Genomic DNA, 22,871 nt, shown 5'->3' on the forward strand with positions numbered 1-22,871 from the left:
TCAGGTTGTTTGGGGTTTTGAATATCAGAAAACCAAATAAAGTCAATGGATGAAGTCTTGCAGTCCTAAATCTAATCAATAAACCATTTTCCTTTTTATTTTTTCAATACTCTGCACCTATCTTTTTTTTGCTGTTAAAAGTTCAGAACGCCCATCATTTGCATTGCTGCTGTGACAATGATCCTCTTGTACTTAAATGTGGTGAAGACACAAGTTAAAAGCCTTTAAATGTGCCCTTAGTATTTGATTTATTGAGCCTTTACAAAATCTTACATGAGCGTGTAGTTTTCTACAGATGTTTAATCCAGCTTACTATGGCTTGGACAATACTGAACCTGAGTTTTATATAAAGTGGATAAGGACCGCTTAGATGATCCACATGTCAAATCCAATCTGCTATTTCAGCTCAGAGTTGTCTTCAACTATATGTTTTTCGAATAAAAACTTCATGTCGTTTTGCTTTTTAGTTCTCTCGTCGTTTTATTCTCCAACCATGCATGAATTCTGCATTCAAGCACATTTCTCGCAGTTAGAATTACCAATCAGTGATTACGTCACAGACTTGAAGTCAGTAATGGATCAAAGTATGCGAATCATCCAGGCCATGATAGATATATGTGCTAATAGTGGGTGGATTTGAAGCTCAATTACTTGCATGCATCTTCTGCAAAGGGTCGTGCAGGTATTCTTCTTAGTAGTTACAATTCTGACTTCTTAGTAGTAGTACTTGCCTAGAATAAAAGACGAGTGCTAGTGCGAATTGGGCATTCTGCCTTGTTTATATTATTACATTCGACAGCTAGCATATCAGTTGATTAGTTAGAGATGTTAATCGGGGATGCTGAGCACCCTTGAATGTTGTTAGTCCGTGCCTCTTTCCTGTATTGTTTATCTTTGTTTTGTTTTTTTCCCCTCTTAACATTGGAAATTCACTTGCACGTGGGTATATGTAAGAATGAGATGCTTCTTCTCATCTAACACGTTGTTTGAAATCTCATTTAGAATAGTTCGTATATATATATAGTGGCCGATTAATATCTACTTCGGATATATTTAAACTATCAAATTAATATCTATAAAGTACAAACTAGTGCAACTTGGAGGGTCCTTTTTTCTTTTATTTATTTATTAAATAGTGTAGCCCTTTAAAATATAGTGTATTTATATAGTATAGCCGTGCGGCTGTACTATGTTTTTCTTTTTTGAAAAATAGTATAGCCAAGCGGCTATACGTTTTTTTGGACACATGGCTCCTAATCGCTGGAGGGTCCTTTTGAAAAATAGCATAGCCGCGCGGCTTCTCATTGTAGCTTTCTCCTCAACGTTTCAAAATTGCAATTGTGATTAGTCATAAAAGTTAAGAACTTATTACGATAATTACATCATACGATTTTCCTTGAAGGTTGACTGATTATGATTATATTCTAATTAATCAGGGCTCTTGGCACTGATGATATTTCCATAAAAATCACTCCTCTTCAGCTATCGTCCTCTTCTCACTCATGTAAACCCCATTAAGAAACTTCCTAGTATCCTTGTTCTTCACATGGCACTTCTGGTTTATGAGAGCAGCAGACCTCGACACCAACGCAGACGCCTAGGCGCCGCCTAGATCTGTCCAGACCGCCTAGGCGCCGCCTAGATCCGCCCAGACCGCCTAGGGGCCGCCTAGATCCGTCCATACCGCCTAACTACGAGTTCGAGTCTCTATCCGTGGCTACCATGGCGTGCAATTTACCCCTAGGCCCGCCCAGACCGCCTAACTACGAGTTCGAGTCTCTATCCGTGGCTACCATGGCGTGCAATTTACGTATGTTTCTGATTTTGCAATTTTTTTTATTCGTTTAAATGGAAAAACGATTCTTCTAAGGATTTAAAGATTTTATAGCATCAGAGTTGATGTTATCATAGTATAGCCGAACGGCTATATTCTTTAAATATACAATTTTTTCCTTTTATTTTAGGGTTTAGGGCTAAAATACCACTTCGGCTAATTGGGCTAGAGTTATTTCTTCAATTATTTTATTTATACAACTGATATTGGGGAATGAGAATTTAAATTCTTTCTGATACCTCCCATTCTAATGATTTCCGGCTATTATCTCATTGCTCAAGAATAAAAAACGGATTTTATTTATGAGAAATAATACCGGTTAAACACATAAATACAACAACAAAAATAGAGATCCACCAACATCTTGTGGATCAAATAATGTTGAATTTCATAGTATAAAATTGCTTGTATAAGAATTTACTTTCTAAAAATGTATTCATTGTAATTATTAACTGAACCCAATTACAACCTTTTTCTCATTGCACTTGACAACCCTGCTCTTGCTTTGAGATACATCAGTATATTCTCTGCATATAAAAAATTGGATACAAAACAGTCTAATGAGACAACGAAGAGAAGAGTTTTGAAATAAATTGAAGTTATCAAAGGTCATATGGCATTGATATATATATATATATATATATATATATATATATATATACGAACTATTCTAAATGAGATTTCAAACAACGTGTTAGATGAGAAGAAGCATCTCATTCTTACATATACCCACGTGCAAGTGAATTTCCAATGTTAAGAGGGGAAAAAAACAAAACAAAGATAAACAATACAGGAAAGAGGCACGGACTAACAACATTCAAGGGTGCTCAGCATCCCCGATTAACATCTCTAACTAATCAACTGATATGCTAGCTGTCGAATGTAATAATATAAACAAGGCAGAATGCCCAATTCGCACTAGCACTCGTCTTTTATTCTAGGCAAGTACTACTACTAAGAAGTCAGAATTGTAACTACTAAGAAGAATACCTGCACGACCCTTTGCAGAAGATGCATGCAAGTAATTGAGCTTCAAATCCACCCACTATTAGCACATATATCTATCATGGCCTGGATGATTCGCATACTTTGATCCATTACTGACTTCAAGTCTGTGACGTAATCACTGATTGGTAATTCTAACTGCGAGAAATGTGCTTGAATGCAGAATTCATGCATGGTTGGAGAATAAAACGACGAGAGAACTAAAAAGCAAAACGACATGAAGTTTTTATTCGAAAAACATATAGTTGAAGACAACTCTGAGCTGAAATAGCAGATTGGATTTGACATGTGGATCATCTAAGCGGTCCTTATCCACTTTATATAAAACTCAGGTTCAGTATTGTCCAAGCCATAGTAAGCTGGATTAAACATCTGTAGAAAACTACACGCTCATGTAAGATTTTGTAAAGGCTCAATAAATCAAATACTAAGGGCACATTTAAAGGCTTTTAACTTGTGTCTTCACCACATTTAAGTACAAGAGGATCATTGTCACAGCAGCAATGCAAATGATGGGCGTTCTGAACTTTTAACAGCAAAAAAAAGATAGGTGCAGAGTATTGAAAAAATAAAAAGGAAAATGGTTTATTGATTAGATTTAGGACTGCAAGACTTCATCCATTGACTTTATTTGGTTTTCTGATATTCAAAACCCCAAACAACCTGATTCCTAGTATTTGAGGCAAATATTCATAAAGTAATATGATTCGTGTTTATTGATTGTTAGGCGCGGGCGGATTGTGATGGACATATACTCCCATCTTTCTTGTAGAATCTGAGCAACTGTTGATTATAAAAGGAGAAAAGCATGTAATCTGATTCACGTATTTCTTTCTTTCCATTTTTTATTCTATATATATAGTCACGTGTGACCAAAACCATCATTTGCAATATATCTGTGATTGATATTGGAAAATCAACATATTCTCTTTGTCTTCCCATCATAATATTATGTTCCCTGCAACTACAAGAGAATCAACACTTACGTAAATTTGTTCTGAAGAACAGCTGCTGCAATATACTCCTGCTAGAAACCTTTGTGAATATAGGAACCAAATGAAAAAGATAGCGCACAAATTTTGCCTTACCTTAATAATGATCAGATGATGACCTGGAAGGTTTACACCTCATGCCAATGTGCTGGTACAAACCAATACCTATAATTTAATACATATGCCTAATCAGTATATAGATTAAGAAAATGATCTTTTTATATTCTCTTTTCCGAATGTGTTTTTCAGGAAAGACTCATGCTTATTGAGGTAAAACAGAAATGCCTGAATCTTGTTCCTCAACCAGAGATCTATCTTTGTCATTTAGACCGGCATGGTGTAATCCAATGCCAAACTGCAAGGTGTGCCTCAGGTTAAAGAACCATCTGCTGGGCTTCTTCTGGTATACTAAGAAACTGCCTTGGATGTTCATCTGACGTTGCCAACTTCAATAACAGAAAAGCACACAAAAAATCGAATCAACGCAGCAACCGAAACAGAAGAAAAAAAAATCCAAGCTTGAGTTGAGAGAGAGGCTCAAAACCGAGTATTTGAATTTTGAAGATTGGACTGCGAGTGCAAGCTTCGTCCGTCTTCATTTGGAAAAAAAAAAAAGGGACGCTCAGACCCGCCCAGGCCGCCTAGGTGCCGCCTAGATCCGCCTAGGCGCCGCCTAGATCCGCCCAGGCCACCTAGACGCCGCCTAACTACTTATAGCATCAGAGTTGTTATCTTAGTGGAGATTTCAACAGCTGAACGACATTTGATGGTTTTCATAGAGAGTGTCCAATCCAATCCAATCAACGCACCAGCCGAAACGAAAGAAAAAATTTCGAAGATTGAGTTGAGAGAGAGAGAGAGAGAGAGAGAGAGAGAGAGAGAGAGAGGCTCAATACTCAGTCTTTGAAGCTTGGAAGTGCTTACAGAGAAACGAAATGGCTGTGATTATGAGTGCAAGCTTCGTGTTCGTTTGGAAATATATTTAAAGAGTATAGCCGAGCGGCTATATATTTAAAATATTCCAATATATTCAAACCGTAGAGCCGAGCGGCTATACCTTTAAAATAATATATTTAACCCGTATAGCCGCCCGGCTATACGTTTTGAATATACAATTTTTTCATGTTATTTTAGGGTTTAGGGCTAAAATACCACTTTAGCTAATGAGGATAGAGATATTTATTCAATTATTTTATTTATACCAGTGATATTGGGGAATGAGATTTTAAATTCTTTCCGATACCTCCCATTCTAATGATTTCCAGCGATTAGTCTATTAGGCAAGAATAAAAAATGGATTTGATTTATGAGAAATATTACGGGTTATACCCATAAATACAACAACAAAAAATAGGGATCCACCAACATTTTGGGTATAAAAGAATCTTGAATTTCATAGCATAAAATTGCTAGTGTAAGAATTTACTTTTTAAAATGTATCCATGGTAATTATGAACTAAACCCAATGACAACCTTTTTTCTCATTGCACTTGACAACCTGCTCTTCTGCTTTGAGATACATCAATATAATCTCCGCACATGAAAAATTGGATACAAAACATTCTAATGAGACAACGAAGAGAAGAGTTTTGAAATAAATTGAAGGTATCAGAGGTCATATGGCATTGATATATATACGAAGTATTCTAAATGAGATTTCAAACAACGTGTTAGATGAGAAGTAGCATCTCATTCTTACATATACCATATCCACGTGCACCTGAAATTCCCAATGTTAAGAGGGGAGAAAAGTGCAATACCTCTCTTGTATCTCACAAGAGTAAGAGATCCAACTTTTCATGAGGACGCTGGTTTGATAAAAAAGCAAGCTGCATCCAATCATACATTAATACCGGCAAACTATCCATTGGCTTCGGCAGCCCCTCTACTTTGTGCTGGAATTACTGTTTATGCTTCGATGGTACGCCGTAAGATGAACCAACCTGGTAAATCTCTTGGGGTGATTGGCCTTGGTGGCCTAGGTCACATGGCAGTGAAGTTTGGCAAGGCATTTGGTTTGAATGTAACAATTTTCAGCACTAGCATATCCAAGAAAGAGGAAGCTTTAAGTCAGCTGGGTGCAGATAACTTTGTGGTCTCATCTGACAGAAATCAGATGAAGGTAAAAATACATAAAGTTTCTTACCTCATCACATGAACAATAGAAAAAATAGTGGAAATGATGGCTCATCCTATAGGTTTAGTATTTATCGGTTATTGTTTGCTATGTAGGCCCTGGTGAAGTCGGTAGACTTTATAATTGATATAGCATCTGGTGGTGACCACCCTTTTGATCCATACATGGAACTATTGAAACTGGTGGAGTTCTGGTCTTATGGTGGGATTCCCCAGTGAAGTCAAAATCAGTCCTGCCAACCTTCATATCGGTACATTGGCATGTTTCAAATGATTGAAATGACAGTTTTATATATCCAACTGTTATTGCAATTGCAAGTATATATATAATGAACTCCATGCATTGACCTTTTAGCAGGTATGAAAACCTTCTCTGGTTGTGTAACAGGTGGAACAAAGGATATCCAAGAAATGATAGATTTCTGTGCTTCAAATGGAATTCATCCAATGATTGAAATAATTCCAATTCAATCTGCAAATGAAGCTATTGAGAGGCTACTAAAAAGTGTTGTGATATACCGGTTTGTGTCGATATTGAAAACTCCCTGAAATAGACACCATGAAAGAGAGCAAGGATTTCTCTTGTTGATTTGTATTAATAAGCTCATATGGATTGGATTGTAGGGCTCAAACCATTATCAATTTGGCAATCATTTATAGTTAGGTGGTGTGCATTTACCTCTCTGAAATTTTATCTGGGATTGATCTTCTGCACATGTGTAAAAAGAAACTGAACTCTTACGATCATGTCCTTTCTCTAGTGACTGGATTTATGACTGAAATATCATTCTCCAACACTTTAATGTCTTCAAGTACCCCTTTTCCATTCTCTGTCTGTTCAGCAACAAGATTGTCTTTCCTTCTTTCCCCACAGCACACAGTAAAGGCCCACGATAATGAGAAATGCTCCGATCAAGCTGCACACCACCACTTACACAAAATACATTAAATTTGTGACTAATTTTCATGACAAACAAACTACTGTGATAGAATGGATAAGTGAAACCATCAAATGTGGAAGTAGTAAGATGGAATAGGAAGAAGGTGTCTGTGTTCTTCAGGTTACCTGCCAAAGCGATGTCGCTCTGCGAAAGAAATTGCCGAGAACAATGCCACTATAATGACTTGAAGTGGACTAAACATAGCTGCGAAGACTGGTCCCTTGTAACTGATGCACCATGTTTGCAGGTAGCGGCCAATGCTGATATTACAACTCCCTATTGCAAAAGTAAGGAGTGGATGAAGACCAGAACTTGTGACAGATTCAAATATATCTTATACCAACAAGGAGAAAAACACCCAATAAGACACAACAAAATAGGATGTCCCATTTATTTACTTTATACACACACACACTAAAGACAATGTTCTCTTCTACATGTTCTGCTGTGAGGTTTTTAAATCGAATTACAGATTCGGATAAGAATTTGCATGATCAATTGTTGAAATCAACGTTGTGAACCTAATAATAAGATATGAGAAAGAGAACACTCACGCAGTAGGCGATGTTTTGAAAGTTGCAGGTTCCAATCTGAAATTGGATTTCTTGATAGAAAAACAGATCAAGAAAAGAAGATTGCAACGACGCGAAAAAGCATATCATCGTGGTTAGCAATAATCGAGCAGTGTAGACTTTGGAGACCAGAGCCTGTGAGACCAGAGAGCCAAAGTTGGACAAAGAACTAAACTTGGACATTACATGACATAAAAGGGTGTCATCTTAATTCAATTATAAAATCACCTGGAGGATTAGCCATGCACTCCATGCAATGTGACTCGTCAGAATAAGAAGAACCCCCTTGATCCAGTTTTCCTTAACATGCCTCATCTCCCCAACAGATATATTTATCAGTGGCCTCTTTACAAAACCTTTAAATAGGTATCCTCCTTTCCAGAAAGTGAAAACAAGAGAACCACCAATGCAGAAAAGTGTGCCAGCCACCTTAGCTTGACCTCTAGCAGTTCTAAACTTCAACTTCTCCAACCTGTGTAAGATCAAGCAAATTGCAGAACAGGAAAAAAGAACATTTATATTCCCCTTTAAGAAAGGGAAGGGAAAGGACAGAGAATATACCCAAGTAGAACTGCCATTAGAAATGTCAAGCTGGGAATAACATTACTCAAGGCACATGCAACTGTTGGAGAAGTGTATGCTAAACCAGCATAGTGCACATTCAGATGGATGGTGGTTCCAAACAAGGCAAGCACAAAAATTTTGGCAGCTACAGAAAATGAGAGTGAAGGCCTTTGTTTCCTGCTTTACAAATCCATTCAAGAATTAGTTTTCTCTGTTGTTACTGCCTGGAAATATGAAGAGATGCAAGAATCGATAACTTACCTTTCAAGTACATAAGCAAATGGTCCTACCAAAACCATGGCCATAACATGCCGCGGTAAACGACGAAGACAATTGGATTGAGTCCTTCTGCAAGGGAGAATTTTATGAGGATGTTTGATCCACCATATATGAGCTGAACCCGTACCATTGCCAAGTAATAAGAGCGTCCCTCCATTGATATGGATAAGAAACTTTCTTGGACTAATTTAAAAATTGGGATCACTGCATCAAGCTTTAATGGGTTGGTTTTTTAGCGGAATTCACAATCAGTTCAGCAATTCTAAAAAGGCATGACACCTTACTTTGTCCAGGGTTTAACTTCCTTGATGGTGCAACTATAAAGAACCATTTTTGGGGCATTTTTATTAGTGGAAATTATTTTAAGTGTTCTTCCCGATTTTGGCTCAAAGACAAACATTTAAAAACTGAAGATTGTGCAAAATGAAAGATTGGCCATCACATTTCTCACTTTAAAAATCAATAAACAGCATAAAATAATCCCAGAATTCCACAATTTATGTTTGGCAACAGAAACCCAAAATATAGTAAAACTTACTCACCAAAATTTCCATACAATATTTTTATAATTAAAAAAAAACAACAAAAAAAAAAAAGGAGAGTACAGATGAAAAACTCAAAATCAAAATCAGAAAAAGCACTCTTAACAAGTACAAATCCCAAAAATCTAATCACTCCTCTTCTCACTCACATAAATCCCATCAAGAAACTTCCTAATATCCTTTCTTCACATGGCACTTCTGGTTTATGAGAGCAGCAGACCTCAACACCAACGCAAACCCACCTTGGCTCCCAGACTCGCCTAGACCCGCGCAGGCCGCCTAGATCCGCCCAGACCGCCTAGGGGCCGCCATATCCGCCTAGAGGTCGCCTAGATCCGCCCAGACCGCCTAGCTGCCGCCTAGCTCCTCCCAGACCGCCTAGGGGCCGCCAGATCCGCCTAGACCGCCTAGAGGTCGCCTAGATCCGCCCAGACCGCCTAGCTCCGTCCAGACCGCCTAGGTGCCGCCTAGATCCGCCTGGACCGCCTAGGGGCCGCCTGGCTTCTCCCAGACCGCCTAACTACGAGTTCGAGTCTCTCTCCGTTGCTAACATGGCGTCCAATTTACGTATGTTTCTGATTTTGCAATTTTGTTTTGTTTGTTTAAATGGAAAAACAATTATCAGAGAGTTTCTTCAAAGGATTTTATGATTTTATAGCATCAGAGTTGTTATCATAGTGGAGATTTCAATAGCTGAATGAAATTTGATGGTTTTCGTAGAGAGAGTTCAATCCAATCCAATCAACGCAGCAACTGAAACGAAAGAAAAAAATCGAACCTTGAGTTGAGAGAGAGAGAGATAGAGAGAGGTTTAAGACCGAGTTTTGAATCTTGAAAGCTCATAGAGAAGCGAAATGGCTGTGACTACGAGTGCAAGCCTTGTGTACCTCTACAATAATATATTTAATGCTTACAGTCGCACGGCTGTACCTCTAAAATAATATATTTTAAGAGTATAGCCCCGCGGCGATATCTTAAAAATATTTGAATATATTTTAATAGTATAGCCGAACGGCTATACGCTTTAAATATACAATTTTGTCATATTATTTTAGGATTTATAGCTAAAATACCAGTTCAGCTAATTGGGCTGGAGTTATTTCTTCAATTATTTTAGGCTTATTATTACAAAACGTCCCTAAGGTTTACGAAACTATCAGATTGCATCCTTATTATTACAAAACGTCCTTGTTATTAGGTTCCGTCAAAAACTCCGTTAGTTTGCTGACGTGACATATATATATATATATAAATATATCACAAAACATTCATGAGGTTCACCCACCTATCATAAATGGTCCCTACGAAATTTTTTAATTTTTTATATTTAAAATTAATAAAATTTTGATTTTCTTTTTAAAATTTTATGAATTTTTAAATTATTTAAAAATACATATTATATTTTAAATACATGTGACACTATATTTTTGTAGATGTGGGCTCCATATATATGCCACATCAACAAACTAATGAAGTTTTTAAAAAATAATTTAAAATTCATAAAATTTTAAAATGAAAAAACTAAGGGTTTAGGGTTCATAAATGGTCCTCAAGATTAAAATCCTTCTATAAATGGTTTTTTCATTTATAAATAATTTTAAAACGAAAACTAAAATTTTATGAATTTTATGATTTTTAAATGAAAAAAATAAAAAAATTCGTAGGGACCATTTTGTGATAAGTGTGTGAACCTCATGGATGTTTTGTGATATATATGTATATATATATATATGCCACATCAGCAAACTAACGGAGTTTTTGATAGAACCTAACTACAGGGGCCATTTGTGATCGCACATACTAACCTTAAGGACCACAAGTGACACAAAAAGGCAGATGCTGGTTTTTTTCCCTTTCCTCATAAAAACTTACTCCAGTTGTTATGATGATTAATTCAGGGGAGACTATTTGGGCTACTTTCGACAACATTGTGGATGGTGTGAGAGACTTGCTCATGTAGTTTTCTTTAAAGGAAGTGCAATTTCGACGTAGGGAGCGTAACAAGGTGGCTCATGCTATTGCCCATTTTGCTTTACACGAACAAGTCCTTATTATTGATTAGAGGAAGGCCTTGTGTGGCTAATGAATTCTATTACTGATGACCTTATTGTAACTAATGCTTCCGGTTAATGAAATTTACTTCTTTTTTATTTTATTTTTATTTTTGAAAGGAAAGGATAACATTTGTTACAATCAACCACCTACTCTTTAAAAAGGTTGAGACTTCAAAAAAACTAAGAATATATGCATGCACCGATCACACATTTGCTAGTTATACACACATATTTTTCTAGTATTCCCTCCTTTGTGAATAGTGACTTGGAAATTTTCATCAATTTTATAAATAAATAAAAATTCCCAACAGAGTCTAGCCCAATATAAAAGAGTCTTAACTTGCTGACTAGTGGTCTCAAGTTTGAATCTTCATAACACCTGGAAAGTGTGTGTGAGAAAACCCTCTCCCCTTCCTAACTTTTTTTGCAACAACAAAAAAATCATTATTTTTAAAATGGAAATTTTTTATTTTTTTTGGACGAAAAAATGGAAAAATTATTGAACTTAAGAAATGGCAAATCATGAAAATAGACGGAGCACTAGTACTAAAGAGTACAATATGTACGTTGAGAATTAATAAATTAGTTAGTTAATAGGGCATATAATTAAGTAATATATAGCCGCCAACGAGGAGTCAGTAACGGTTATAGATAGAGAACATAAAATGAAAACCCTAGAAATAAAAGGGTGAGTGTGTGGTCGCTGGTAATTAGGAGATTAATTGGAGATGGTGGTTATAATATTTCTCCATGATCATTGAAACCACCTCCTTTATCTGCGCCAAAAGAAATGAAAACCCAACTGCCCACCTCCCCCCGCATCTCTCTCTCTCTCTCTCTCTCTCTCTCTCTCTTATAGTGAAGTGAGCAGCAGCCAGCACTACAGCAGGTGTTGTTATATATGTTTCAGTTGGTTAATTTGCATATATTTTGATAAGGTTAGTTTGTCACTAAGTCTACTGCAATTCAACAACCAACCAGGTCCCCAGACACAAGAATATCTAATTCTCTCTCAGGTATATCTCTCTCTCTCCCTCTCTCTCATGCATGCATGTCTTAAGGTTTTCCTCATCTTGTTTTACTTAATTACTTAACTAATTTTCATTTGGTAAGATCAATATCTCTTCTTTCTCTCTTGTTGGTCTTTCATTTGTCTTAATTTCTCAAATCATGTCTGTTCTGCAGGGTTCTACTTATTAATTTCCATGGCTATGATGAGTAGTTTTTGCCCTGCAGATGACTGGGGCTCTCTTCAGTTTCTCAACCCAGATATGAATATGGTTAGCTTCCAAGCACAGCAAGAGCAGCTGGCAGCTGCTTCAGGCATCTTGGGTCTGCAGGACTATAGCTTACCTAACTTCCCAGACTACACTACTTGCATTGATCCACTCTTCGAAACCTACGAATCCTCCTCCTCTGAAAACTTTCTCCTCCCCGATTTCTATTTGCCAACAGAAAACATCAACTTATCCTCCTTCCAATCACCAGAAATCTTCCCTAGCCTTGATGAATATGGCTGCTCATATCAGCAGAACCCAAAACGCCAAAAGTTTGGCATGTGCAGTTTTTTCAATGCATATGATGATCAGTTTCTCCAGCCTCAACTTTTTGCTCCAACTCCAAGTCCTCAAACCCAGATTCAGCAGCAGCCTTCCTATGAATGTGCTAAGATGAACAAGCCCAATGGTGGGGCAGTAACCCTGTCAGCGCAGAGCATTGCGGCGAGGGAGAGGAGGAGGAGGATAACAGAGAAGACTCAAGAGCTCGGAAGGCTCATTCCTGGTGCCACCAAGATGAACACTGCTGAAATGTTGCAAGCTGCTTACAAGTATGTCAAGTTCTTGCAGGCACAAGTTTCAGTTCTCAAGCTCATGTCGGATTCCCCAGTTCATCAGGTACTAATAATTTCATCTGTACTGTGTACAAAAAAAAAAGTTCAATTTCTTCTTCTGTTTTCTTTAGTGGTGATCTAGTTAATTAATTTAGATATTTGCTGAAATTTTCAAGCAGGAAAAGAAGGATCTGCAAGCTGTTGCATCCCCAGTTGTTCAAGAGAAGCTCTACTCTGAGGAGAAGTGCTTGGTTTCGAAAGAATTTGTTCAAGTCCTCGCAAATGATCACGACATCGAATCGAAACCCTTGCTCAAGGACTGTGTTGCTCAGTTGCTGCAAACCAATTGCTGATAACCAGCCAGATAATTCTAGTCGTTCAAGGCCCTGTTTGTTAATTTCTTAATCTGTTGTTCTTTTTGTTGTATTAATTAATTTCTAGCTAGTTAACCTTTTTTTGTAGGTGCTAATCTAACCAATTTCTTGTAAATCTCTAATTTTCAAGAAATGTATTTTTTTTGGCTTCATGTAAGAATTCTGTCAGTGTGAGATTGTTTTTTGTTTGGTTAAAAAAAATCATGTCATTCTCAGATTGCAGTTTCTGTTTATATATTTGGTTGGTTGCGCCCCTGTGCCAAGCTTTAGATATTCTCCAATTACTAAGGATAGAGTTTTTTTTTTTAAGAAAAAGAAAAAAGGATTGTCGAGGGGCCAAAAGAAATGTTTGATATTAATTTAAAATCGTAATGTTAATTGCAGACCCTTTGGATCTCAATGAGAATTCACACGGTATCAGTTTTGTTAATTATATTTGTCATTAATTATGATTGTTCAAATGATGACTAGCAATTAAGAAAAATGAATGGAGACTCGATGAATTAACAATTTCGTTAAAGGAGTTACTCCTTGATAAGCTGATAAAAATACAATTTCAAATAATAAAAACGAATCTCAATGTTTTTTTTTTATAGAATAAGCAATAGTCTAAACTACAGTCTACAAAGTAAAGGAATCTGCAAATCAATATCTTTTTTCACTAGACTAGCTCCCGTTAACAAAACTAATCCTCATTGAAGTCACAAATTTGCTCAAATAATTTGCTAAAAACTTCAAATGCGGATTTGGCCTTCTTTTGGCCCTTATTCGGCTAAAGATTTCGTCCCAGTGGAGCCCAAAGTTATGCCCGCTTGGAATTGACAGCTCTCATCTTTCCTTCTTTTGCTTCCATCGAGTTGTTGTACAAAGCTAATTTGTAGCGCTTCTACAGGAGGAAAAAAAACCTTATATATATGAAAAAGGAAAAATCATTGAAAAGCTAGTGCTTATACTAGCAACCACGCCTTTACCTTTTCTATGCAACCATTGTCTTGTCCATAATCTCCAATGGAACTCCTTGCATAACAGGTCGCATTGTCAGTGTGGATAAGGTAATCTGCAACCCAAGGGTTAGATCATACAATAATTATAAGGTGATCTAAAACCTCAGGATGCAGATTACCCGATCCTTACCCAAATATCATACTTCTAATTAATAACACATTATGAAATTAGTCAAACGACACAAGTTGTATTGGTAGTGAGGATGAGATAATCTGCATCCCAGGGATTAGAATATCAACATGTAATGAAGTAGATCTAAACCTCACGATACAAAATAATTTTATAATGAGCACAATGAGGATATATAGGAGAAGTGAATCTATCTTGCATTAATTGGCAGTGAGGATTAGGTAATCTGCATCCCAAGGGCTAGATACAACAATTATTATAATGAAGTTGATCTAAACCTCAGGGTGCAGATTACCCGATCATTACCCAATTAAGCTCAATGAGGTTATATATGTATGGAGAAGAAAACGATTGCATATCTAATAGGTGTTATAACTTACATTGGTTGTGAGGATGAGGTAATCTGCACCCCGAGGGCTAGATACAACAAATATATATAAAGTTGATTTAAACCTCAGGATGCAGATTACCCAATCCTTACCCAATATCAAAATACTATACTACATATGAATTGAACTCAAATTTGAATGGAAGAAAGAAGAGACTATATAATATTTGAGATACCAAGGAAGGTTGTGTTGTAGAAGGAGAGGTCTGAGGCCAATCTGCATGGTGGTAGTCGGTATTTATAAGAATTCCTAAAGTTAATTAATTGATTTAAAAATGGTATATTCTCTCAGTGTGTATAGAGCCACATCCGTGCGATGAATATTATTGCTCATCATGATGATTATGAGGTGCAATATTAATATGACTTTTGAGGACTGATTTTGAGCATTTCTTTGACTGTTCTAGTAAGGATCGGCAGTTCAAGTAGGAATATAATCTTATTTCACTTGCTGTGAAAATATAAAATTGTTCGATCGACCACATCATTTTCATGGTCCTAATAATAATAAAGTAGAGGCAACTAAGACATATTGGTTTGGAATATAATCTATTTCTGGTAGGAAAATAGAAGTGTTCGATATACGTACCATTTTTCGTGGTCCTAGGGATAGACAACGCTTGGAATCAGTCTCAAGAAAGACTCCTAGATTTTTCACAAATTTGCTTCTTCTTTTTGTGTCTGGTTAAAAATATGGCATCTATTCCAATGTTGGAAGAATTACATATGATCAGGCCCATGCATGCAATAATCCTTGCTTTGCTTTGGCCTATGCGTAATACAATATTTGTCCATCCCACTTTTCTGGCAATTTGCATTCACCGTTGTGTTGAGAGTATTATTCCACATTAGAAATGGAAGTCTTGTAGTAATAGTTTAAAATGATCTTCGGCCTCTCCACCTATTATCAAATGGTTTTGAGTTGAATACTCACATTCTAGTACGGTATCAAAGCTATTCACATGTTAATCCTAACAGTGACATATAGTCTCATGTTAATTACGCCGTGTGTTCCAAATTAATCTAGTTTCTCCAAACAAACCCGCTGTGAGCTAGACGTTGTGGTGCCTTTCAAAAGCCAAGGGAATAGAGAATATGCCTATAAAGCTGATTAAGACCATGAATGAAACCAGATACATCTAAATGTGGCATCGATCCTTTCCTTTTCATGAGGTAATCATCTTCGAAAGGGATAGCTTGTAAGAGAATTATCCCACCTGATGATCAGGTATGTAATTATACACTTAAGATTCCTCAATTATACAACTTAATATCAATGGTGTGAGCTTGAAGGAACTAATAAAGCCTGTAGCTATAGGCTATTACTTGGCATGTGTGTGCTTTTGTAATCTTCTTTTCGTTTCTTCAAATTTAAGTATTTACATTTCTAAAACTAAAACAATTTGGAGAGGATCTTTTATAGAATATAGTTCCTGCTACCATGATCTTGTCTATTCTTCTTAGAAAAGCAGTGAAGCCAGAAATATCAACGTCTTTAAAAAAGAAATGTTCCTGCTGCTTCAATGAATTCCTACCCTATATCATTGGTTATGCATGGAACAAAATCTTGTTGATTCTTTGCATATTGCATGCAGTGCAGCCTCCTTTTACATCATTCTGTGACTAGAAATAAAAATAGTGTGTTGTACATATGTAAATGCAATTAGGACCGTAGTCGACAAGAAAAAAGTGTTGTACATATGCTTGCATGCTTTGAGGGCTATAAAAATTAAACTGTTTTTCGAGGGAGTAGTGTAACCACCAAAATTAGCCTTCAACGTGAAAAAATGGGCTCCCCACTTCTTGGTAACCGTTTGAACTCGATTTACAATTTAAACGTATATATCAAGACAATCTGCAAACACATACACACACAAACTTCTCCATGGCTTCCCTTTCTGTAACTTTCATCCTCCTATTGGTCACAGTTTCAGCCTCAGTTTCTGCAGCTCTCTCTGCGTCAGTCATAGAAGATCTTAAAAGTTTAAAACCACCTCATGATTTCAACACCACAATCCTGAAAAACTGTCAGCACAACCCATCTCTCAGATATTGCAGTTCCTCTCCTATGGACCTTGATGAGATTTTCAAATCCACCATTGTCGCAAGCCATCTTTGCAACGAGTCCAAGAACCCAAACTGTGTCGAATCATTCCCAAAGATAAACCTTCAAAACGACCCAAAGATGGCGCCACTCTACTTGTCATTCAACTTCTTTTGGAAGTATTGCCCGCTGAGCATCTTGGCTATTGATCTGTCAAACAATTCTTTGAGAAGCAATTTCCCTGTTGACGTTCTTCAATGCACCCAAATCCAAGCTCTTGATATGAGCCATAATAACCTCTTTGGTGATGTCCCAATAGAGAGTTTCTCTCCCCTTACCAACCTCACACTCCTTAACTTATCGTATAATCACTTCTCAGAGAATAAAATCTCTGATATCCCGTTCTTTAAAAAATTTAACTCTTCAAGCTTTCTTCATTCGGGTCTCCTCCCGGATGGAAAAAAGTTCAGGATCAAGGCTGTACTCTTGTTGGTTGGTTTCCCAATCTTTGTGATTCTGATGGTGTCTTGCTTGGGATGGCTTTGTTTCCGCAGGCCTGACTTCCTCCCACGAATGCTTCAACCAAAGCACCGGTTTACACCAGCAATGCTTAAGGCAGCAACCAATGGATTTTCAAAGAAGAATTTGATGGGGAAGAGTGAATCAGTTTATATTTACCAAGGAACTCTGAGAGATGGTGCTGATGTCAGGATTGAGATTTACAGAGGTGAAAGACACCCTACATTGATCGAAGAATGCAAGATTCTTGTTCAGTTATGCCACAAGAACTTGGTTAATGTATTGGGTTGGTGTAACAACCGAAGACTAAAAGCCATTGTCACCGAATGGATGGAAGGAGAGAACCTTGAGATGTGGCTAATGGGGTCAAATATTACACCATGGAGCCATAGGTTGAGAATATTAATGGGGGTTGTAGAAGGCATGTGTTATCTAGAGGAGTGGCCTGAAGTTGGTTATGACCTCAGGACAAGCAGCATCTTGTTGTCTAACAATCTGGAGCCCCGAATTTCGAGGTTTAAGATTCGGGATCAAAGCATCAGCCGCAATAGAAGTAAGTCACATCTATATATGAAGCTGCGTAAATTCTTTCTGTTTGCTTTTACTTCTCTGTACTCGGTTAACTTACTGATCTGACAATTTTAAATTTTGCATTTCAGAGATGTACAAATTTGGAGTGCTCCTACTAGAGATGCTCTTAAACCGGAGGCCGGAAGAAGAATTCGAGAGGGGTGAGGCTGGTTTTATTGAGTATATCAGAATGCATTATCCTGGGAGTCTGCAGAAAGTGATAGACCAGAAAATGGAAATGACACAAAATACTTTTGATCAAGCTAAACAGGCAATAGGCCTAGGCTTAATGTGCACAGATGCATCAAGCAACCAAGAAGTCAGCTTGGGTCAGGTCTTTGATATCATGAGCAAAGCCTACCAGTCTTGCAGGGTTTTAGCTTCTCATAATCATGAAAGGTTACATTCAGAAAGGGGTAAAGGGCACCAGCGCATGCAATCAAGATGAACTTTTCAATTCATGGAACTTTGTAAATCAGATTCCTGAAAGAAATCTTTTTCTTATAAGTTATATCTGTGATCACAAAATGCTTTGTTTCTCCCATGTGGGATATTTTAAATTGTAACATTTCATTGCGGTATTAAGATCGATGTCCTTCTTGGTAACTCTACTTAATCTGGATCAGCACCCTCTCCTCTTTCACTTCTATCAGTTCACAAATATCATTTTGCTTTGCAGGGACGCAAGACAAAGTCAGGGTGGAAAAATAATGTGAACATAACCAAACAATGTCTATTGCTGGCTTTATTAGTATGTTACATTTACACAACAAAACAACAAAAACAATATGCACCTCATCAAGAATATCAAGATACAGAATTTGCTGCTGAATACGAACTGGTTCTTGCACAAAACTCAGGGGTACAATTGGAAAGGGAAAATGGCATATTACAAGGACTCAGGACCAAAAACTACTGTCAAAAGGAATAAATCTGTCTCTATGTAAGTTAAAGATGGAAGTTCTCACTTGATGACACCGGGTCTATTGGCTTGCACTTTAGATTTGGTCCGATGGGCCTTCTTTGGCAAGTCAGTAGTTAATGCATACATTTTCACAGCGAATAACTCCTCAGGCAATCCCTTTTGATCCTGATGCAAGGAAAAACTGGCATTATAAACCAAGCAAATCTTGATGCTAAAGACAGTAGAGATTCCATATAAATTCAATCAAAGACGATTATTTAATCAATCAGTGGTCAAAATGAATTAGGTAGTATATATAATCATGCTCAACTACTTCACTTTGTTTTAAAGTTATGAGCCAGTAAACTAATTTCCAGTTAGAGAAGGCAAATTCAATTTCATTTAGAAAATTGGCATCAATACGACAAACAACAAATACGAGCAACAAATCTACCAACTGATATGGCATGAAGTCCACACTCCACATACAACTTAAAGTTTGGAAACCTTTAGTGACCATGAGAACCTATTCTAGACTAATCAGTTATCAGCAACAAAAAAAGGAAAAAAAGAAAAGAAAAGCAGAAGATAGAAACAGAGCGAAATTATGTTCACATCAAATTCTAGAGCTAATAGGACATGGTACGAAAGTTCACATTTGACCTTAGATTTGTAAATTTGAAGTCCACACTGGCAAAAGAGCTCCTTAAAGTATAAATCGGACCTGGTGATGCTCCGATCTTCTGTGTCTAACACGAATCCTACAAATCAACACAATCAGTTCTCAACTATTCATTCTCTTGCTGCAAATTGTTATCCTCCATCAAATTTACTGTACAAAAAAGAATGCAGACAAATATACTTTTTACAGCATGGTAACCCTGGCAGAAGGAATGGACAGTGGGTACCCACCATCAGCATCACCACCACCACCCCAATTATCACAACCCTAACACCTAATAGGTACCTATTCCTCATCCCTTCTTAGTAGTAGTGGAAACAGGTGAAATGGAAACTTTATCATAACCACAAAGAAAAGAAGCGAAACAGAAAGCAAATTACCGGTTCTTGCAATATTTTCCTTCAGGACAAAAAGACCACCAGGTTTTAATCCAACCTAGAAAGATAAGGTTGTTAGTACAGGTAAACATATAAACTGTTAGTACTTTCTGACACAAAACTAACAACAATAGGGTACAGGATAAGGGCACTAGTTTTACATTAGAATCCAATGCTCTCCAAAATTCTTTGCTTGTGTGACAATCAGCTTTAAAAGAAATTTAAAACGTTGAATTATGGCTTCAGTTGACTGGAACAGTAATCAAACTTCTGAGTCGTAAACCTTGGAAGTCTGGAATTAGGAATTTAGAGGATCTAAACACAGTCAGCATTATGGTAACTTTCTACGGCAATTTAAGGCAAATGAGGATCCTGTCCAGAATGCATGTTCAAACTTTTCAGGGGTCAATCATGTTCAAACTATCCTCACAAAGTCCAAATTCAATTTGAACCAGAGACTGCAGAAATTTTAGATTTAACAAAGGGTTTAATGCTCATAGATTTATGGATCTAAATGGTCAGAAGATTGTAGGCAACTTGTATATGATGTGATAGTGATACAATCCCACTAGATACCTTGACATCTGAAACATAATTTACATTAATATTCAAGAAAACAGTTTTACCTTTGCCCTTTTAAAGAATGACACGAAGTCATCATCCGTCAGATGCCCAATACACCACTGAACCCATATAATATCATACCTTCCTGCTTCTGGTGTGAATTCCTAAAATGAAGGACAGAAAACGTTCAAGAGGTTTGCAAAAGACTCAGCAAGGGTAAGAGATGGATGTTTAGAAAAAGTAAAGAAAGGCGGACACTTAATAAGTGCATTGGAAAACCAAATTGCCTGGCAGGTGTTCTAAAAATTAGCCGGTTTGTGCATGTCAAGACCATATGCCAATGTGTATGGTAATATTAGTGTATTTGAGTATACTACCTGAAGAGGCACGCATAAAAAATTAGCGGCTTTGTGCATATCAGAGGCCATATGATTTTCAGGAGCCAAACTTTCACGAGCAGTTTCCAAGAAATGTGATACAGGCTCAAGAAGATCAACCTGGGGTTTCAAGAAAACAGAAATAAACAATCAAAGAGAATAAATGTGTGAACTCACTTGAGAAGGTTACAACGGATAATAAACTCTATTAAGTTATAGTGACACTGATTTGTTCCATGTAACACAAACACATAAGAAGATCCAGTCTGATGGAAAATCCAATACATTAAATCATGGTAAAGATATTGGTATCTTGACTCAAGCTCACACGTGATGCAAAAATTTGAAAGCTAAGAAAGATAAGTAGCAACTCTACCAAGACATATATTTGAGGTCCCATGATTCAGTCTTAATACTATTGAAACTCTGTCTTGTACATTGTTTGAACCAGGAACATAATATTCCATTATAAAGAGCCATTAATAATATGGATGCACTTCACATTTAAGCAGTTGGAACTTATCCAAATTTGGTTCCACTATTCATGATTGACAAACAAACACCATGTGATACAAGTCCAGTTAAAGACCTCAAAAATTATTGTACAGTAATATGAAATGAATATCAGGGAAACTAAATGTGGAAAGAAGGTGGTAGGAAAGGGAGGTGCTGCCCAGAAACTGAACTCACCTCATTGAAGTATCTTATGAGAAGATTTTTTGTGACTCTCCCAATGCCAGAACCACAATCTGTAGAAAATTAAATACTGGTAAGAACCTTGAATTGATTTTAAAACCACAAACCAAAAAGTCATATTCAACACTAGGGAGCCCAAATTTGGATTGCAGCCCTTCTCAAATTTGATTGCTTGATAGCCAGGCCCTAAACATGACTAACATAAATGAACTTATTAAATATGAATTCAACTCTTTTCTCAGATAAATAAGGTTCCTTTAACCAAGGTCTCAACAAAGTCAATAATTTTAAGCAACTTAAAACAAACAGAGAGAGAGAGAGAGAGAGAGAGAGAGAGAGAGAGAGAGTTTTGTGTACCAAGAACAACTAGGTGGCGTTGGCTATTAGCAGCATCAGGAAAACGCTCAGAGAGAAGCGTATTAAGAAAAGCTTCACTGCCCATTATGTCAGGCTCATTGACATGTCCATATCCTCCCAACACTCCATTCGCCGAGGCCTCCACACCCTTTTCTCACCACAAACAACGAAACAACCAAAAACATCAAACACTTTCCAAACGTCCACAACATGCTTGACAAAATGACTGAGAGAAAAAGAAAAGCACAAACAGAAGATTGCCAAAAGCACTGACTTCCCAGTAGCCAATGCCTTGACGGTACCATTCAGTCTTCTTGCTCTGGTCTTCTCCGACCTGTTCTCTCCACATCTCCTCTGCGTTCTTGAATTCTCGGCCAGCAGAGTCTAACCCACCTTTCTCCATTGAGACTCGAATTCTGGTCTGGTTTTGGCGGCTGTCAAACGGTTCTTTGGCCAAACGGCGTCGCACAGAAGCAAAGCTGAAGTCTTTTGCAATTAGCTCGGAGTATAAAATGGAGTGATGCCGCATGAAAACCTAAAATCTCGACGATGACGAAGATTATCTGCGTAGCAAAACAAACGAAGAAGAAAATAAATAAATGAAAGCCAGCTGGAAAAGAATTCCATTGTTTTTCATATATTAGAACTTCAAATACATAAACAAAGAAAAATTATATTCACAGAGTATCGCCGGCCGGCTATACGTTTGAAAATTTCTTTTTACATAGTATAGCTGCGCGGCTATACTACAACTCGGCTATACTGTTATGAAAATTCAGGCCGGATAATCCGCCACGCGGCTATATTTTTGAAAAATTCTATGATTTAAAAATATTTCCACATTGCACCAACAAAAAAAATATGAATTTATATTTGCCAAACTTATTTAATTAAATAATATCTCAGCTTTATTTAATTATTTACGTTAGTAATTATGTTTTCATTATTATTTATTTAGTGAATAATTAGTATTAAATATTTTAATTAACTTCACAAATTATATTACTTAATAAATAATACCTAATGTTTTAAATTTTTTTCTTTAAGAAATATTTAAATACTAATTATTCATTAGGTAAATAAAAATTAAAAGATAACTACTAAATAAAGTAATTAAAAAAGAGAAATCCACATT

General features: G+C 36.8%; 3 protein-coding genes, 1 long non-coding RNA gene and 2 pseudogenes across 6 annotated transcripts; 4 read left to right on the plus strand and 2 right to left on the minus strand.

Annotated features, from left to right (window-relative positions):
- Window positions 1-2,582: 2,582 nt before the first annotated feature.
- LOC148918576 (uncharacterized) lies at window positions 2,583-5,061 on the plus strand. The gene is made up of 2 exons (XR_016124889.1): window positions 2,583-3,982; window positions 4,081-5,061. It is a non-coding gene; the product is annotated as an uncharacterized LOC148918576 (long non-coding RNA).
- A 502-nt stretch (window positions 5,062-5,563) lies between these two features.
- Window positions 5,564-6,516, plus strand: LOC148918577 (putative cinnamyl alcohol dehydrogenase 1 pseudogene; annotated as a pseudogene).
- On the minus strand, window positions 6,369-8,516 carry LOC103325380 (WAT1-related protein At5g07050-like; annotated as a pseudogene). Its single transcript, XR_016124888.1, has 6 exons — window positions 8,306-8,516; window positions 8,042-8,221; window positions 7,709-7,952; window positions 7,475-7,615; window positions 7,034-7,202; window positions 6,369-6,884 (listed from the first exon to the last, which is right to left on the minus strand). The product of XR_016124888.1 is annotated as a WAT1-related protein At5g07050-like (transcript).
- Window positions 8,517-11,884: 3,368 nt separating this feature from the next.
- LOC103325381 (basic helix-loop-helix (bHLH) DNA-binding superfamily protein) lies at window positions 11,885-13,230 on the plus strand. Its single transcript, XM_008227537.2, has 3 exons — window positions 11,885-11,935; window positions 12,105-12,814; window positions 12,930-13,230. Exons 2-3 carry the CDS (start codon window positions 12,125-12,127, stop codon window positions 13,101-13,103), a joined length of 864 nt encoding a protein of 287 aa, XP_008225759.2. The 5' UTR covers window positions 11,885-11,935; window positions 12,105-12,124; the 3' UTR covers window positions 13,104-13,230.
- Window positions 13,231-16,413: 3,183 nt separating this feature from the next.
- Window positions 16,414-18,360, plus strand: LOC148918578 (Leucine-rich repeat protein kinase family protein). The gene is made up of 2 exons (XM_089048406.1): window positions 16,414-17,762; window positions 17,869-18,360. The coding sequence occupies exons 1-2, from the start codon at window positions 16,532-16,534 to the stop codon at window positions 18,225-18,227; spliced, it is 1,590 nt and encodes a 529-aa protein (XP_088904532.1). The 5' UTR covers window positions 16,414-16,531; the 3' UTR covers window positions 18,228-18,360.
- Window positions 18,361-18,492: 132 nt separating this feature from the next.
- Window positions 18,493-22,359, minus strand: LOC103325303 (alpha amino-terminal protein methyltransferase). Of its 2 annotated transcripts, none has more exons than XM_008227458.3 (8): window positions 22,011-22,359; window positions 21,737-21,884; window positions 21,374-21,432; window positions 20,684-20,803; window positions 20,369-20,470; window positions 19,746-19,800; window positions 19,347-19,444; window positions 18,493-18,869 (listed from the first exon to the last, which is right to left on the minus strand). In XM_008227458.3, exons 1-8 carry the CDS (start codon window positions 22,263-22,265, stop codon window positions 18,744-18,746), a joined length of 963 nt encoding a protein of 320 aa, XP_008225680.2. In that variant the 5' UTR covers window positions 22,266-22,359; the 3' UTR covers window positions 18,493-18,743. The 2 variants fall into 2 exon arrangements, with proteins under 2 accessions (XP_008225680.2, XP_016648326.2); XM_016792840.2 differs by having other exon boundaries at window positions 19,408-19,444; window positions 22,011-22,354.
- Window positions 22,360-22,871: the final 512 nt, after the last annotated feature.

Source organism: Prunus mume, linkage group LG3 (assembly GCF_029339155.1).
Source record: "Prunus mume cultivar Tortuosa linkage group LG3, ASM2933915v1, whole genome shotgun sequence".
NCBI classification, from domain to species: Eukaryota; Viridiplantae; Streptophyta; class Magnoliopsida; order Rosales; family Rosaceae; genus Prunus; species Prunus mume.